Source organism: Netta rufina (assembly GCF_964035555.1).
Source record: "Netta rufina genome assembly, chromosome: Z".
Classification (NCBI taxonomy): domain Eukaryota; kingdom Metazoa; phylum Chordata; class Aves; order Anseriformes; family Anatidae; genus Netta; species Netta rufina.
The window spans coordinates 32275708-32294687 of record NC_140126.1 but is presented as its reverse complement, the minus strand read 5'-3'; the positions used below and the strand labels follow the sequence as shown (position 1 = coordinate 32294687).

Below are 18980 nucleotides of genomic sequence, written 5' to 3'. Positions count from 1 at the left end.
ATACTTATTGAGTAAGTCAGGCTTCACTGGGCAGTGCTTATGCATGTGCTTAGTTTCAGGTAAACATGCACTTTTCACAATTCATCATGCTCAGTATCTTTTAAAATGTGAGCATTTGCAGATCCTTTAAATTAAAGAAAGAGAACAATTGTGAAGCTCCAGTTTGCCAAAAAAGGGGTCAATGATCTGAAAATCTATATTTATATCACAACAAAATTACTCCACCATTAGAGTAAAAATATTAGAGGTGCTTTTAAAAAATAGCTAATCATGCCATTTCCTTATAAAGAGAATTCTTTTGACATACTTAACAGAAATCTTGCCTGCAGATGATAGATTCAACTTTATCACGTTATACATCAAGGAGTTTCAAGTTTTGTGAGGGCTCACATATTCATCAGCCTGGACACTTGAACCCAACATCAAGCTCTTTAAAGTGAAACCAAAAAAGCCTCTAACACTTAACGTGAGTATGAGCTTCTAAATAGTTCTATCCGGTTATTTTTATTTATAAATGAGCTTTCCCTTTTTCTCGTGACAAGACAAAAAGTAGCAATGCTATATAGTGGCTAAGCAGTTAGGGTGAAGAACTGAGGGACTGTGTGAACAGAACCCTTCTCCTGGCTCTTCACTGGGCTCCAGTGGTGACTGAGACCAGCACTGCTGAGTCTGCGAATAGCCCCTTTGAGTACAATGAGAACACTCAAGTGCTGGGCTTCATGCTCTTCTCCCACATTTCCCAAATTCACATTTGCAAAGTCATAACAATACTTTTCTCTTGGGTTTCATCCGTGCTGTCTGCTTAGGCTGTAGTTCTGCAACAGGGATGATCTCTTCCTCTGTCTTTATCTACTGCCTAGCACAATGGGACTCCCAGCTAGACAGGAGCCTTCGGGCATTAGTACATGTATGTTGCAAATAACAACAGCGACAATAATGTACTCTTGCCTCAGTATTGAAACTTCCTTCTCTTTTCTAAACAAACTGGACCCCACGTAATAATTCTGCTAGCTGGCTAGACCAGAAAATGACACCAGTTATTAACCAGCTACTCATGTCAGGAGAGGCTGCTAGAGTCAGAGAAGCTGCCCCTGTGGAGCCATTACCTCTCAGAACAAAACACTCTCGCACCCCCTTAGTCAGCCTGGAAAAAGTAAACGATTTATGCAGAACTAAAAATATATATATATAATCTTGAACCAAATCATCCCTATGGAGAGAATGGATTTGGATCAGTCCCTATATGCATGGCATATATGGTAGAAACAAAGCATTCTAAGCTGTTAGGTGTTATAAGTGAAGGACATTTTCTAGAGATACACAATGTTCATCCTGACAGAATCCCTTTAAGAGTTGCCAAGAAAATTGAACACTGCACGGGAGAAGTAAATACCCTTCTACACAAAGACCTCACGAACTAGCTAAAAAAGTGAAATTGTTGTCATTTTTATGTGGTTAAACCATATGAAAGTGAAACAAAAGAACTTTTTCTTTTTCTTTTCTTTCTTTTTCTTTTTTTTTTTTCTTTTTTTTTTTTCCTAAAATAAACATTCATCAGTGTGCAGAGAGGTTTGCCTGGAAGCGTCTTACTTAACATCTGACACCTGCCTGCATAGAAACATTACTCAGTGCACAAGGGAGTGGTGGCAGCTGTGTATATGCACATGCAATGGACTAAATCCCATACCACATTAATATTGGCTGCCTTCTGTCCTCAGTCTGTGCATCTTGCATTGGATGCTGCATAGTGAGAAGAAGTCTAATGGGAGCACATACTTCTCCATTTCTTTTCTGTTATTGATCTGGAGCTGTGTTTGTGGCACATCCTCCTATTTTATTAGTGATAAAAGCTTTCATGAGAGTTCTTTAGCAGATTTTTCTTGGGTTGAGTAAGTATCTTCAGTGTCAGGTCTTAAATACCATTCAGAAGGTGATCTTCAACTTTGGGCAGCAGAGAGAATTAGCGTTAATCCTGGATGGGAAGCAGTGTTTCCTGTGAGGCTTCAGGACTAAGATGAGGACTCAAAGGTCAGTTCCTGGTTTTATAATTAAACTAGTTTCAAAGAAAAGGGTATAAAAGATAACAATTTAAATACAACAAATTTTCCATTCAGCTGTTAACTTATTCACTGTAAAATCAGACTCCTTTGAAGTGAAGTGTGAGAGTTAAGAATGGAAGGTAAAACACTGAGTTGTGTATCTAGGAAGTAATCTCCCTACTTCCATGACTCAGTCTGTGTTAGAGATTAGAAATAACATTAGAAAAGTATGCACACATCTCAGAGGAAAGGTGAGATGTAACTAATACTTGAAAAGGTCGATACTTTATTAAGAAATAAAATTTTAAAGGCAAAGTTATTTTTAATTAAGAGTAGCAACAGAAAAATAAGTCATGCTTGTTGTCCAGTGCTAGTCTGACAAAATTCTACAGCCTGATTTTAAGTATTTCTAATGTGACAAGGGAGCAGAACTGCTCTGTGCAACAGGCAGGGTAAGTTTCATGGGGTTGCTGTGCACAAGAAAGAGTAAGGATCATTTCTTCTAAAAACATCTTCCTTGCAAGTGAAGGCAATACATTTAAAAAGAAACCTATGCAGCCAACACATGCAAGCAGATCAAAGGCTCAATGAGAGTGCTCTGGGAGATGACAGAAGTGGCCTGCATTCACTCTCTAGGCTTCTTGGTATCAATGAATATTGCAGCTCATTATAGCTGAAAGTGGCAGAGAGCCAATATTTATATAACAGAGCCAAATGGAGGAAAATACAGGAGGAACCTGAGAGGTCAAAGAAGAACAGAGGGTAAATGGAATATGCAACAACTCTACAAACGGCAATTTTGGTTGCTGACATATTTCAAGCAATATATAGCTCCTTACAGTAAATAACTCTTGCTGCTCCTTGAACTGAAGGCAGAGTTCATCAACCATTAGATCAGGTCAGAAAAGAGGGTTTGTGTTTTTATGCCAACATTGTGAATAGCCGGAAGTTATCCAGTGGGTCTGTTGAGGGACTACAGCAGATGCAGAATGCATCTGGGGCAACATGAATGGCAACTTCAGGTAAGTGAATTTGTTTGGCAGAGAACTGTTTTGAGAGATTATCAGGCATACTGACTACAGAAATATATCTCACAGAAGAATTTTATGTTGTGTGATAATTGAGACACTGAGATAAATGATAGCAATGGCTGTGTTTGATATAGGTGCACAGACCAGATGAGGCATGATAAAGAAATGAGTTGTTTTGGGCTCAAACTTAGACTTGGGCCAATGTTCAAACTATCAAGTTCTTACAAGGATGTTGTTCAGTGCTTTACGTGTAATACATTGAAACTAGGTCTTCTGTAAACCCTTTCAAAAATTAAGATAGTAAACAGTTGTGAAGCAGAGTATATAGTGTAAAGGTGGAAATGTAGTTAGGAGGTAATACAGGAATGTTTGAGGAATACGACAGAAAATGCACAAATTGCACTTGTTGTTATGGCAGATGGTCCTCATGAATGAGGACTGCAGGGTGGAACACATATTTTGGAAACTACAGTAGAGCAGGAACACATATTTCAGAAACTACAGTAGAGCAGTATCCCGTGCCGTAAACCTACACAAAAATAATGTAAAAACACAGGAACCACTAATTTGTCAAATATACCGTGCCTACCAGTTTATGAAGTACTCTCACGCACTTCTTCTCTGAAGAAGCAGGGGGAGAGTTTAAGTTCAAACCCTGCTACCCAGACCAGAGCTGTGTTATGTCCAAAGCTCCCTGGCTCTGTTCACACTGGTGCACTCCATGCTTGACTCTGTCTTGTAAGCCAACACCTTTTCATAGGCCTAGGTTTATACCATATGGAAAATATTAAAAAACAGCTGTTCTTGAAGAAGAAATCAACAAGGTTGCAGATACCAGAAGACAAAGAAAGAAAAAGCTCAGCATGTGAGAAAGATGGGCAATGAACTGATCACTTGTAATCTGTAATATATCCAAAATAAAGCATTTTAAAAATGAGATTGTTGGAAATACATGTAAATGGCTTGGAAAGAATATACAAGAAACCTGACTTGCCAATCTGTAAGATCAACATTCATGAATATGCGGTTTTGTTCCACTGAGTAATAGGACTCTCCTCAAGCCCAAAGATGCCTTTCCTGAAACGATCAATGCAGGAAAGAAGAGAAGGAGATGTCACTGGACTGAATGGACAAAGAAAGCAGATTCATGAATGAGGCAGTGTTCAGACAACAGTGAGTGGGCTTAAGTAATTCTCTAACAAGTCCAAGTTTTGTGAGCAGTACTGCCACAGAAAAAGCAGATAACATGAGCTTCTTGCTGACCTGGCTGGCAGTATTACAGGGATAATATTTTTGTTAGGATGAACTGTTCTTGAACTGTTCCGCCAGTGCAAAAGGTACAAAAAGGCTGTCTTTCAAAATCAAGCATACATCTGTCTCTCTCTCTCTCTCTGTCTCTCTCTTTCTCAGCAGGGGAAGAGGAACATGTATATACTTATGGTACTGCGGCTGAACTTGAGAAACTCCCAGTGCCTGCTTATGTTTGAGTGTTCTTTTTCTTTGGGGTTCTTTTTGCAACACCCAATTTTTGCAACAGTTAGGCAATGCAAGAATCTTGATCCAAGGGCACATCCAGACCCAATATTGTTTCTTTAACTTCCCCTTTGAGACCCTGATGCTCGTACTGATAATCTATTTAGTAACTTACTCATTTTTCTGCAATAAAAAATGGAGCTCCACATGCAGAGTGAGAATGTTCTAAACTCATTTGACACTGAAATGAACCAGACATAGTTAAGTTTTTAGATTCATGGGAATCTACCAAGATTTGAGTCTAACCCAAAAATACATGAAAGGAAAGGTTATAATATATTTAAAGTGATGGTGTCAGAGAGGTTACTATGTATAAAATCAAATTTCTAATAAAACATTCTGTATCTCCACTCAAATAGCTGTATCAATACAGATCTGTGTGTACAATGCAGGGTCTATAGAATGGCAGTTTGATACACTTCTCCCCTAAATTTCTCTGAATGAGAAACTATTTCTTAGATCTTGGAGAAAATCTTGGCTTTAGACTGTACAGTCTGATTCCTCATGGGAAGAGGAATAAACTTGTCTAACATATAAGAACAACTTTTTTTTTTTAGATCTGGAGCTGTGACAGTGCGACTTCTATAAGTGGTTGTAGCAGGTTGTAGTGGGATGGGGGTCTGCACATTCCCTCATGCAGCAAGTGATAGAACATGAGGAAATAGCCTCAGGTTGCACCAGGAGAGGTTTAAGTTGGGTATTAGGAAAAAAATATTCTCTGAAAGGCTTGTGCGGTATTGAAACAGGCTGCCCAGTGGAATAGTTGAGTCACCATCCCTGGAGGTCTTCAGAAGATTTGTAGATGTAGAGATTAAGGACATGGTCTAGTGGTAGACTTGGCAGTGCTAGGTTAGTGGTTGGACTTAATGATCTTAGACGTCATTTCCAACCTAAATGACTCTATGATTCTATGATTCTCATTAAATTAAAAACAAAAACGAATCCTCTGTCCAATATAGTTAAAACAAGACAAATCTGTGGATGAGCTGGGTAGTAATTAAATACATTGCCATTCACCTCTCTATAAGTGTTTCAAATTGTTCCCAAGGCTGTGAATGACTAAGATCTATAAACAGCTGGTGACATTGTGAAGTCAGCTTAGTTACATTTCTAATGAGTAATTGCACACCACAAAATCCTCTGTCAGTGAGCTTTTGAATGCCTAACAACATTAGCAGAGAGACTAGGAAGTGATCAGGAATGGATCACTTAATTAAAGATGGAAATTTTAATGGTCAGAAATAGAACAGCTTACTCTGCTACTGCAGATACAACAGACCTACTTGACAGATTCAGCACACTTTGTTTAATCAGTCTCACTCCTTCTATAGGTAGTTAATTCACTCCAAATCAAACTATAAATGAAAATGCCTCCTCAATTTATTTCAAGTATAAATCTTTACTGATGTGTAAGTATTGTACAGAATTGTACAGTACATTTTCAGCAGTTAAGGCCATATTTTTATGCTTCTTTCACACATCTCATCTTCTTGTCATTCAATATTTATTTGTTAAAAAGTATTGGGCATTCCTTTTAAACTGATACAGTAAGTTACTTCAACAGTACTGTAAATGGAAGATATAATGATTGTTTCCTTTTCCCCCTTTTTTAAAAAGAAAGCGATGATGCATAGTAAAACAATCCATTTATAAGTAGCTAATCTCACAGGATAATGCTACTGTGAATAAATTAATCCTGGCACAAAACATTTGACCTATCATTGAATTTGGCTCAAGAACAAAGGCATACACTTTATCATTATTCTTGGGAAAACTTTCTCTTGAGAATGAAATACTGCCATTGAGGCAGTGAATTAATACTCTCAAGAAAATTAAGAATACATTCAGAACAAGCTAATAATTAGAAATTAATATCTGAAATGCAGAAGTAATATTTGTTCAAAATATAGAAAAATATCAAGTGGTAGCAAATATTAAGTTCTAGTTTATACACACATTAATGAAGAGAAAGATGCAGAGAAGTGGACTGCATTAAGGTGACTAAAACTAACAGTGCCAGTAAAAAAAAAAAAAAAAAAAGAAATGGAGGAAAAACAGTCCAAAGCAGAACTCAGTCTCTATCATGGCTTTAAGCTCATGGTTATCACAAACCAGATTATGAAAAGCCTGTGATAGGCCATCATCAAATTGTGTTTCAACTTAAGGATGTACCATCTTGGCAAACTCCAAGCTTTGGGTAGAAGAAATTCATCTATATATCTACGTAGGACACTGAATAAGAAGTGTGGTCTATAATTGTTTGAAGTAAGAAAATATCATATGTTACTAAAAATGTATTTATAGTTGCATTCTAATATTTTATGAGCTAAAATGGAGAAAAATGTCTATGAATGAAATCCTATCTAATGAGTTAATTCTTATATTATTAGAAATTTAAATGACTGGATTAAAATAAAATGACTGATACAGAGACTCCAGAGCTAACCACTGATCCTAGCAACCTGAAAGCTGCCTCATTCTTCATGTTTAAATGTGCTGAAGAGGTGCTGAAAAGGGTCCGCTTGGTGACTCCATTGTAACTGCTGTTGAGAAAGAGATACGAAGGAACATGCAGTTCTCCACCATCGTCAGCACACCCAGCAAGAACAGGGAAGGATGGGCTGTCAGGCACATCTTGGACAATCTCTTAACAACTGAAAAAAGTATCAAGTGAGATACTTGATACTTTAAAAACAGGAGGGAGAGAAAAAGAAATGCTTTTGGGTCACATTAATACCTTTTAAGTCTGGGGAAATATTGCAGTAGTGCAGGATATATATAGTGCAGGTGTACAGGTAATGCAAATATAGCATAACAGAGTGATAGCTCAGGACAGCAGCCTGTTTAGATGGCTTTGTACAGCACTGTCTTTAGCAAAGAAAAACTAAACAAAATGTATGTTTGAGATTCTCCCACAGACTCTTTTTTAAGCTTTTTCTTTACCGTAAGTCTTCAAATATGGGTGAAGCTGTCCAGTCTGGCATCCCATTACTTATAATATCTGATCCTCCAACCTACTTTGCCAATGGTTCAAGTTGTGGACTGCAGATCCTAGGAGACTCTCTGGACTACTTAAAAGACTGTGAAAGACATTCTCAATGCACTTTGGTTCAGAATAGACTGAAACACATTCCACTGGAGAAAAAGGCTGGAGTCTGTTAAAGACTGAAAAAAAATATTGAACAAGTCCGGGACAAAGACAGGGTTCAGAATCACAGAATGCCAGAATTGTTTAGGTAGAAGAGACCTCCAATATCACCTAGTCCAAACTCTGACCTAACACTAGCAAGTCCTCCACTAAAACATATCACTAAGCTTTACCTCTAAATGTCTAAGACCTCCAGGCACGGTGACACAACCACTTCCCTGGGCAGCCCATTCCAATACCTAACAACCCTTTCAGTAAAGAAGTTTTTCCTAATATCCAACCTAAACTTCCCCTGGTGCAACTTTAGCCCAATGCCCCCTCGTTCTATCACTGGATATGTAGGAGAATAGACCAATCCCACCTTGCTACAGCTTCCTTTAAGGCACCTCTAGAGAGTGATAAGGTTGCCCCTGAGTCTTCTCTTCTCCAGGCTAAACAATCCCAGCTCCCTCAGCCACTCCTTGTAAGACTTGTTCTCCAAACCCCTCACCAGCTTCGTCACTCTTCTCTGGACTCGCTCGAGCACCTCAATGTCCTTCCTGTAGTGAGTGGCCCAAAACCGAACACAGTACTCAAGGTGTGGCCTCACCAGAGCTGAGTACAGGGGGACAATTACTTTCCTAGCCCTGCTGGCCACACTATTTCTGATACATGCCAGGATGCTGTTGGGCTTCTTGGCCACCTGAGCACATTGCTGGCACATATTCATCTGACTATCAACCAGTACTCCCAGGTCCTTCTCTTCCAGGCAGCTTTCTAACCACTCTTCTCCCAGATTGTAGCTCTGCTTGGGGTTGTTGAGCCCCAGGTGCAGGACCCAGCACTTGCCTTTGTTGAACTTCATACAGTTGGCCTCAGCCCATCGGTCCAGCCTACCCAGATCCTCCTGCAGAGCCTTCGTAACCTCAAGCAGATTGACACATACACTTAGTTTTGTGTCATCTGAAAACTTACTGAGGGTGCATTCAATCCCCTCATCCAGATCATCAATAAAGATATTGAAGAGAACTGGCCCTAATACTGAGCCCCAGGGGAAACAACTAGTAACCGGCCTCCAACTGGATTTAACTCCATTCACCATGACTCTTTGGGTCCAGCTACCTAGTCAATTTTTAACCCAGTGAAGGGTACATCAGTCCAAGCCATGAGCAGCCAGTTTCTTGAGAAGAATGCTGTGGGAAATGGTGTCGAAAGCCTTAGATGCATCTAGACTCCTTACTCCTTCAGTTCAAGGAGTTTAAAAAGGACGGGGGTCCACTCTGTACCTCGAGACTCAATAGGATGATCTTCTCAACCTTTAGACATAAACTGTTCATCAAGTTTGGAACTATGTTTGGATCCAGCTGCGCCTGGGCTGCATTCTGAGGAGTTCAGCGTGCAAGGGTGTCCATTCTGAATCTTGCGACTCAAGGGGAGGATCTCCTGACAGTTCGTCTGACCCTGTCCTCTACACAGTAGATATCCAAGTGTATATCAACATCCTGAATCATGTTGAGTTGCTGTTTTATTTATGATTAAGCTTTGTTAGATCATTATATCAGCAAAATACATTGCTGCTTCTCTCTCACAAGTGAAATGCATATCATTTCCATCCATGACACTCTCATGTACAGAAGTCATCTTTAACGGATTAGAGAATACTCCAGCCCTTCTACAGATATTGAATTCATTTCAGGTTGTAGATGGGAGCACAGACTGCACTACATCTGACCTAACAGCAACCTGATGCTTCCCATCTCCAAATGCACAGAAAAATATGTTGATTTTTTTCTCCTTTATAATTTGACTTAATCTGAGAAATCAAATAGAACAAAGAAGATGGTAAATACTGCATCCCTCAAAGAAACATTCAAATCATAAAGGTAATCTATTACTTAAGCACACAAAAAAGCAGATACAAGGGAAAAAATGAAGAAAAGAAAAAGAAGATAACAAGCAATGAGCTAGAGCACAACCCAAGTTATTTTGATCCATCAGTCAGGTATCAGAACCACTCAGATGTTTACCAGTCTTCTCTTGCTAAATACAAAGACTTGAAGGAGTCAAGGGAGAGTCCTGGGGTGAAATCTTGTGCTATCCTATTCCTAGAACCATCTGCTTTTTCTTCACTGTTTATCGGTTCCATAGCATTCAGCTGTTCTTTGTTGCAAAGGAATAAAAGTTCAGATTTGAAAATATGCAAGAACAAAGCTGTAGAAATTGCCTGGAATTTCCTCCATTTTCAGCCATCTGGCTTTCATTGCTTTGCTTCTCTTCTCACTCCTCCGTACATGTTTACTAAATCCTTTCAACACGCATTGACCAAGCTATTGAGCAGTTATAATTAATAACACAGTTACAGCATTTTCATTCCCCCCTTTGGTAGATCTTTTTGGCTCACCAAGAGCTGCTCATGCGGCTGCTGTTATAAACAAGAGCAATTATATCTGATTAAATTATGTCTGCCTCTGTATTTTGGATAGTGGATACTGAAGAAAAGAGACTCTTTGGACTTGAGTCATTTTGTTGTTGAAAACAGTAAAACCAACATTACATTTTTAATTTTTTTTTTCCTTTTTCTCTATTTTTTCCCCCTATGGCTATTTTTGGAGTAATTTCGAATGCAAACATAGAAATTAGTGAAACTGAGTAATCTGCCCTTTCATTTTAGAGCTGAGAGAATAAACTTCTAGAATTTTAACATCTATTCTGCATTTTATTCTGGGAAGACTGCTCTGATCAAATACAGCTGTATAATTCTGAAATCGATACAGATTGATTGACACAAATTAAGTGATTTCACTATCAGAGTGGTGAGACACTGGAACTGGTTGCCCAGAGAAGTTGTGGATGCCCCATCCCTGGAATTGTTCAAGGCCAGGTTGGATGGGGCTTTGAGCAACCTGGTCTAGTGAGAGGAGTCCCTGCCCATGGCAGGGGGGTTGGAACTACATGGTTTTAAGGTCCCTTCCAACCCAAACCATTCTAAGTTCCTATGATTCTATGACTAAATTAAAATAGTCATAGTCTTCATTCCTCTCCTTCTGGGAGAAACCATCCTGGTATATTAAAAGAAACTATATCCTTTTTATAGAAAAAGCAAACAAGTCTATACCAATTAATTAATATGAAATTTTACTCTGTATGTATTGTGCTGAAAATCATTTATTAGCTTCCAACTTAGGAACAAGCTCCAAGGTTCTTCACTATTTTTCAGTTCAGTGTCCAATGGGACATTTTGTAATAGTGTTTTCCAGGAGAAAAGGGACTGGGCTCTTTTTCTGCCATTGTTCTTGAAGTAATAAGCAAAAACCTCTCAACAAAGTCTGAAACCACAGGAAACTCAGCTGCTTTGGGGTTTGAATATGGATTAAATCTTCCAGTTTTTGTGTGCAACCCATTGTGGTTTTGAAAAACTTAAAATTAAAAAAATGAGATTTTGCTGACTCTATATAGCTGTGAATATTTGAAGACAGATTTCCGTGGTTTAGTTTTTCTGTCTCTCTTCAATGGACTTGGAATAGGAATGTGCTAAGATGCTAAGCTAGAATTTCAGTGGAAATTATAAAGCTCTCTCAGGTACTATACCAGCACCATAGCATTTCAGTGTTTTCATAAATCTGAAATATTGCCAGTATGTTCTAGTTTTTACCATATTTTGTTCCAGGAGAGACCAGAATAATTAGGAATTAAAAAAGACATTGATACTACAGACTAGTTTCAAAGTGAAGCATTAAGCACATATTGAAGTCTTTTAGTTTACCCACCTTCATTCTTGGTAGGGAGCAAAAAGAACAGCAACAGTGAAGATCTGCTTAGCATCACTTATCCTAAGTGTCCCAAAAGAATGAAATAACACAGTGAGAAAGAAATTACTCTTCATGGATTAATCTTAAGGTATTTGTCCTTAGATGTGAGCCTTCTGACTCTTTAGAAAGTCTGCCAAGATTCTGTTGTTCAATGCTTTTTTTTTTTTTTAAATCTGCATTAAACTAACTAAACAAATTGTTGACCAGGAAAGGCGTACACAACTAAAAGGCATACACAACTAACACTTTGAGAGAGTATGGAGAATGTTGCATGTAAGAAAAAGTGCCTGCAGCAGAAGCAACATTAAGATTGGAATTTCTAATTTTTAACCGTTCTCACTCTTAAGCTAAACAAGGTCTTGAACAGTATTAAATTCTAGATATAGACATTAGATTCTAAGCATGTTTTGAGGTTCTGGTTCAAGAAATGTCACTGGAGTAATTTCTCTAAATATATCAGGAAGGAATTTTTGTTCTCTTGGGCAAGATTTCTCAGTTTTTTTTCATGGTGTGGACAACATTGCCTTGTATTCTGAGACATTTGTCACCAGCTCAGCTGCCTTTTCAACATACTGCCTCTTCTACCCACCACAACTACATGCTCCAACAGTCACTTACACATCAAGGCCATTTTAGGAAAGTGTTTTTTATATTTTTAGCTTCTGTTAATGTAGTTTAGCAGCTGGAAAATAGAGAGAAGAGCCAAAACTATGAGACCAGCCAGCTTTTACTATAAGCCGTCAGCAAAAGCTCTGGGAAGTATCAGTGATTCACAGATCACGTTTTGGAAACTTCTGTAAGTTCATAGCTGCAGTGTATTACATCTCAAGTTTTGATCTTGTCATGCAGAAGCAAAACCTTCCTCAACATTTATAACAACAGAATTTCACTCTAACCTATCTGATTCCTGGATCAAGATTTCTTGAATTGGAATCCTGAACCATCTTCTTAATAATCATAATACAGAGAAAATCCTAAGCCCTTTTTCCTTATCAATTATTCTATTTCAAAATCCTAAGATTGTTTTAATTAATAATTACAAAACAATAATCTTTATATACCCAGTGCTATCACTTTAATGACTTTAATACACCTTTGCATTTAATATAGTGCCACTAGTATGTGTAGCACCTCATAAGCTTGCAGGAAATGAGGGCTACCCTGTCACAGCCTGCCTGGAGCTGTATGGGAGACACATCAACTTCTCTTCTTGCTTCCTTTTCCATTAGTCATACTGCTTGCTGTCTGCAATCTTGAGTTTTAAGCTTCCTTGCTCTTACCAGAGGAACCATTTTGCAGAACACATGCTGTTCTTCCTCCTGTGCCACTTAAATCTCTGTAGACAGGCAATTTCCTCCAGACTGAAGGGGCTGGAGGACAGGATTTGTGTATACCAGGAAGGGAGCTATTTCCCCTTTTCTCAGTTGCAACCGTAGGAGTAGATGAAAGGTTCTTAATCTAAGCCCCTTTTGCTCCTTCCCCTCCCCCACAGCTATTGCTCCATGTCCTGATCCTCATCTATGTTGATCACCTTATAGTTTTGGGGGTGAACTACATACCCGGGGCAGCTTTAAAACAGCTCCATGTTGGCAGCAAGATTACCACGGTGGTATGGATTAACACACAGAGTAATTCAGCAAATATTCACCAAAATCCTCAGACAACTTTTGTAACAGCAATTACATAAATACTGGCTTATGTGAGTGTAATTTTTTTTAACCATCTAATATTTTCCGTGTCAGAAATGATGGATCATCAATCTCTCACCATGCACTCTCACCTCCAGTGATGCTGTTGCCTGTCAATTAAAAAGTGATTTCCATCCACAAAGTTATTTAAAAAAATTAGTAACATATTTCTGTCCTAGCACCAGCAATATAGACATTTGTACAAAGTTGGGGTTGTAATATTCCCATAAGTAACTCTTGCAATGCTTTGGTGAAATGTGTCAGCCTGTTTGGCTATGCTTGTCAGACTCAAAATCCTTATCTTCCAATCAAACCATTATTTTTGTCTTTATCATTCTTGGATGCTGGCCATGTTTGATTTTTAACATCAACTTTCTCTGTGTAGCAGGAATCTTCTAATACACAGAAATACCTCTGTATAGCCTGCTGTCATATAAAGCATACATACACCTACCAAAACACACTCTAAGGAAAATCTACCACCTGGACAACATTGCATATTTTAAACAGTCCAAAGTTATAAATAAGTCTCTTTCAGATCTGCCGCACTACCACAAGAGAGTAAATGCACCTGTGTACAGCTGGAAATAAAGACAATATGTATACAGTAAATCTTCAAGACTTGACAGGCCTAGGTCTATTTAAATAAACCAGGAGAACCTCATGACAGATATTTTCTGTTGTAGAAGGTACAGATGTGAATCTCCGCAGACCAAGAATTGCTATTTTTAGTGTCAGGATAGTGGAAGCAATCTGAGATCAGGGAGGAATAGGTTCTGCAAGCCTTCTGTGAAAGTGGAAGTTTTAGAAGTCTCCCTAAACTTTATATGACTCTGGGTAAAGTTAAGCTAATCCATAAAATATCTGGCTGAAGGACCTTAATATGCAAGCAGTCTGAAATCTGGCCTTTGGTTTCACTACTGCTTTGCACTTCCCAGTAAATAAGACTGCGGCCTGAAGAGGTTGTAAGCCCCTGTAATCTGAGAAATAGCATGTGTGAGGCAGGGCACACTTCCAGACTGAAAGGCTATTGGGTCTGGAGTCATGGCTTATTTAAAATTATTATTTATTTTTTTTCCCCATACTGCTAGCATTGTTTAATGTTAGCATTGTTTAGCATTGCTCTGGACAACATACCAGGCTACAGTCACTTCACACTTGTGTAACTGTTTTATTTTTCTCATGGAATCCTCAAATCCCCCTACTGAGGTCCAAACAGGATCAAACACCCCTGACCTGGCTATCTTCACCTCCACTAACAGGATCATGCAGCCTCAGGTGCCACTGGGGACTGTATTCTCTGAGGTACTGTATTATGCAATTTTTCTCACTTTCATCACTTTTTCTCACTTCACATTCACTACAAGGAATCGCAGGGGGTGTGAAACAGATCTGATGAGCCTAGACAAACTGACCTTTGGTTCTACAACCTAGGGAGCATCTCAGGCTCTTATCTACATGTTGTGCTTGCAAGCTTCAGTTTTTAAGTAATGTTTCTACATTAAAATTTCCAGACCTAGCATCTAAGCATCCTAGCCAGATGGAGCCTGGTTGCCCCAGATTCATGATTCATTAGTTTGCCATCTTCACTGATGATCACACTCCCCTATGTCCTGAAAACATATACTCCTGGTGATAAGATACAAGACACATACCTTGGGGGGCAGGGGTCCAGGCTACAGGCTTTCAGTAGCTGTGGAGGACGGCGGCTCATTACGCACAATGTTTCATCTGCAATCTCCCTGGTTTGCTTGTTCAGGCAGGTCACCACAGCCTCCTGGACACCTGCACACAAAAATGCATGGTCACTGCCAGCTCCCAGTACCCAGAGGGGCATCCAAAGGCAGAGACAGCCCCACAATTCCTTTTCTCTCCTCTGTTGGGAACAAGCCTTCAACTGTAACTCTTGTAATTTTCCTGTAACAGTCACATATTGCCTACTGTACCTTATGTATCTGGTTTCACAGCTGACAGGTCTAATCAAAACTCTGCATAGGATGCTGGGCTTGTCCTTGCTCTCATTCCCATTATGTGTCTCAACAGCATTGAGAAGTCTGTAGGTTCATTCACTACTTACTTTGCCTGGACAGAAAAATGTACAGTGCTCTCCAGTGATGCCTCCATTCATAGTAAGTGCAGTCATGGTGTTTATTTGTCAGCCAGGCAGGTTAGGTGTAAAGATAGCCATGATGCTATATTTTAAGAAACTAAGATTGCTCTCAGTACAAAAGTAATACAAAACAAGGTCAGGTCACAGCTATTTTTCTATATCCTCAGACTAACACCTGCACTGGAGATGCAAAACTGCTGGGTGTGTCTGAGAACTGGTACAGAAGAGGGGTACCTGTGAGGACTAAGAGAGAAGTTGGAAGACTGGGTGATTAGGCTACAGCTTGGAAAATGCTTGTTGATACCAAATTTGTCATGTACTCTTACACATACCAGTTACTCTGTCTCAGTTTTCCTGTAAAATAGGCATATCAAGATTTTTTGGACCACATGGCTAGATAATCAAGCATTGCAGCACTACACGTTATAGGAAAGACTACATAGTGAAAGAAATTTGCTGGATCTACTTCTTCCCTGGGGGTTGTGTGGATAATTATTTGCCTAAATTCCCTAAAAATCACAGTGGTTCAAGCAAAGTAGAAGTATGCTCTTTACATTCATCTGAACTTCCTGAGTTGGGAAAAGGTTAGCTAAACTCACAATTGCATCATCTTTTCAAAATTAGCAATTAGTTTTTCCAAAATATTTTACAATCTTTTGAAGATACCGGCGGGAGGGGGGAGGGGGGGAGGGAAGGCGGGAAGAGGAGGGGAGGGTGGTGTGTGTGTGGAAGTATGAAGCTCAGACAGCTTCATGAGCAGTGTAACAGAATTGTCAATGCCTTTAGCTATTTCTAACACCAGAACACGTGCCATGAGGCAAAAAATGACATCATTATTACTCTGCAGGACCAATGAACTGCACTTCATCATAGGTTCCGCACTCCTGAAATTATTCATAGATTCATTCCTCTTATTCTCAGTACAGGCTGAAGAGGTCCACAGAGAAGTGGCATGCTGAACAATTACTATGTTTCTATGTGCTTGTGCAAGCTTATTCAGGACATGCCTGTGACCCTATCCCCAAGCATTATCCCTGCTGTACTCAGGTGCTGAAAAGAAGAAAGAAACTTGACAATTTTGGATATTTGGACTTTTTTTCAACATTATAATTACTGAAGACTCTTAAGTCAGCCAACATTGCTATGGGTTTCATTCTTCAGAAGATGGCCATTTTTCAATTTTCAAGCCATTTTTCTGTTCAAATAATCTCCCAAAACACATTTATACATAAAAAATATGCTTTCTGCCCTGTCTTGTTCAGTATCTTTCCAAACCAATTGTTTTTCTGTTGAGTGTGTTGCAAAACAAGGTGTATGGACTTCCCTGGGACAGACTGCTGCTGTCTGCAGAACAGAAGCAGTTCTCTAGCTTGTGGGAAATGGCACTGTGTTGAAGTTATTGGTCTCTACTTCGCATTGATCACTTGAGCAGACTTAATAGCAAGGCCAAACTGATGGGAAAAGGAACACTAGCTCAGAGGAAGGGAAGTGTTGGAAAGTACTTCTCTTAACTGTGTGGAAAGAAACCACAGAGTTCTGCACATGGATGATTTCATTCTGTTTGATAGGGATAAGGCTAAGCACATCTGTTATGTATTAGATATTTTTCTTTTCAGATCAGAATTATTTTGTAAACTAGGTCTATTTCCACAGCTTCAATTATTTCTCCTCTCTGAAGTGTGTCACTAATAAGCTGTTGACCAATGATTATCAATTACCACAGTGGTTTTGCATTGCCTGGTTTGGAGCTGACTATCCAACACTGATTGACTGTAAGCTCTTGAATTTGGCCTCTCCTCCTTTTCTCCATCCCAACCCATATAATTTGGCTTTATCAGGGTCATGGAGTCAAGCTCTGAAACTACTGCTCTTCAGCTATACAACTGTCCCCAAATCCCACACTGTGCTCATTAGGACCACATCAGGAGTTGAACTTCACCCTTGTGGATCCCTTAGAACTCTGATTCTATGATTCTATTACCCATGCTTCCTCCTGTCACCTAAATTATCTCTGACTGTATTTCCAACAATTTTAGTCTATTATATCAGCATTCTACTCTGCTCATTGTCAGTACTATTCAGAAATTCAGAAATTCTTGCAACTTTTTACCTTATAAGGATTCTAACATGACCATTAATCCTGTCTGATGACCTGGGTATTGAAGAAAAAGGCTCCTCCTGAATTTAGCTAGTCTGTTGTGCCTAGATCAGGTAATGACAGAGATTGCTGGCTATAACAGTATGTGCCAATGACTAAAAAAAAAAAAAAAAAAGAAAGAAAAGAAAAAATCTAGATTGCTCTAGCAGCAAACAAATGTGCTCAAAAACACTTTTTTCAGATTCTCCTTGAATCTCGCATGGAATTCATCAGCATATTGATAGCATCTATCCTTTGTTTTTGATAGGTCAATGAGGTGATTGGTTACAAGCTTTAAATCAACATAGGGATCACCGTATCTTTTGAGAATATAAAGAGCTACTATCTGTCAGAAGCTCCACAGTATGGAGATCATTAAAAAAAAGTGTATGAACTTCAAGAAATATGCTTGTCAAGTAAGTGAATTCTAAGCACTACTATGGACAATATTACCAGAACAAAAGCTGTTCTCTTTAAAATTGCTTTCTCTAAAAAAAAACAAAAGAAGAAATCAGTTTTGAATGTGAAATTGCAATACAAAAGGGTGTAAGGGTGGGACATGAATCTAAGCAGTTTAAGTTAACTTTCAAAATACCATCAAATGAGATTTTCTATGTTTATATCTACCAGAATAAAATAATTGTTACATGATATTTGATGACAGCTCTGGGAAATGCAGCCACTAACAGCAGACTAAATGACTAACTAATTCCTTCTGGTTGCTACTTCTAGGAGGTGAAAGGTTACTTCTGCATCTATCCAATTTCTTCTCTTGAGATTCCAAAACCAATGAAATTAGTTTGACCTGTCTTGCGCGTATGGCTGCAAAAGTATCTGACTTAGCATCTGCTAATCTGCAAAATTTGGAGCTGACATCAGACAAAAAGAAATCTTGGCTAAAGGTTTTTGCTGACAATTGAAAGATTATAAAGCAAAATGTCTTTGTCATTTCAGTCTATGTTGGAAAAATATGCACATAATCACTGTATTTAGAGAAATGACTTCATTTCAACAGGACATTTCTAGAAGATATTCAGGTTTCAGTATCCACAGTGCAAATGCGACAAATCATTAGTGCTCACTAGTAGACTCAATATGTGGCAGATACTCCTGTAAAGTCAGTGTTCATCATCACTTAGTATACATTAGTGTCAGATTTTTTATGTAGGAATCAGAGCAATAGGGGCAATGATACAACAACTCTTTGTGAACTGGTCTAAACACTGACTACCAGCAGCAAGATAAAAGTAAGCGTAGAAATCCCTTGCATTATTTTTCATTAATTATTATTGTTGTTTTTAAGTTTGTAACTGATTACTGGTAAATCTGTGCAGATCAAACTATTAAGCATTCATGAACCATTGAGTGGTTTCCAGTTCTACAGTATTCATTCTGTATTTAGGTATATAAGTAGCCTGAAACTTCTCACGTAGAAAGAGGACAGTTAAAAAAATCTAGATTTAATTTTAAAATAATGGAGAGAGCTAATTTTTTAGAACTAGCAAG

At 38.7% G+C, this 18980-nt stretch overlaps 1 protein-coding gene across 1 annotated transcript in view; it reads right to left on the bottom strand.

Annotated features, from left to right (window-relative positions):
• The window catches only part of ADAMTSL1 (ADAMTS like 1), a gene marked incomplete at both ends in the record, with an annotated part of 347299 nt that overhangs the window by 63332 nt on the left and 264987 nt on the right, over positions 1 to 18980 (bottom strand). The window contains one exon of the mRNA XM_084305155.1: positions 14883 to 15012. Coding sequence (XP_084161281.1) covers positions 14883 to 15012 — 130 coding nt within the window. The remainder of the gene's footprint in view (positions 1 to 14882; positions 15013 to 18980) is intronic.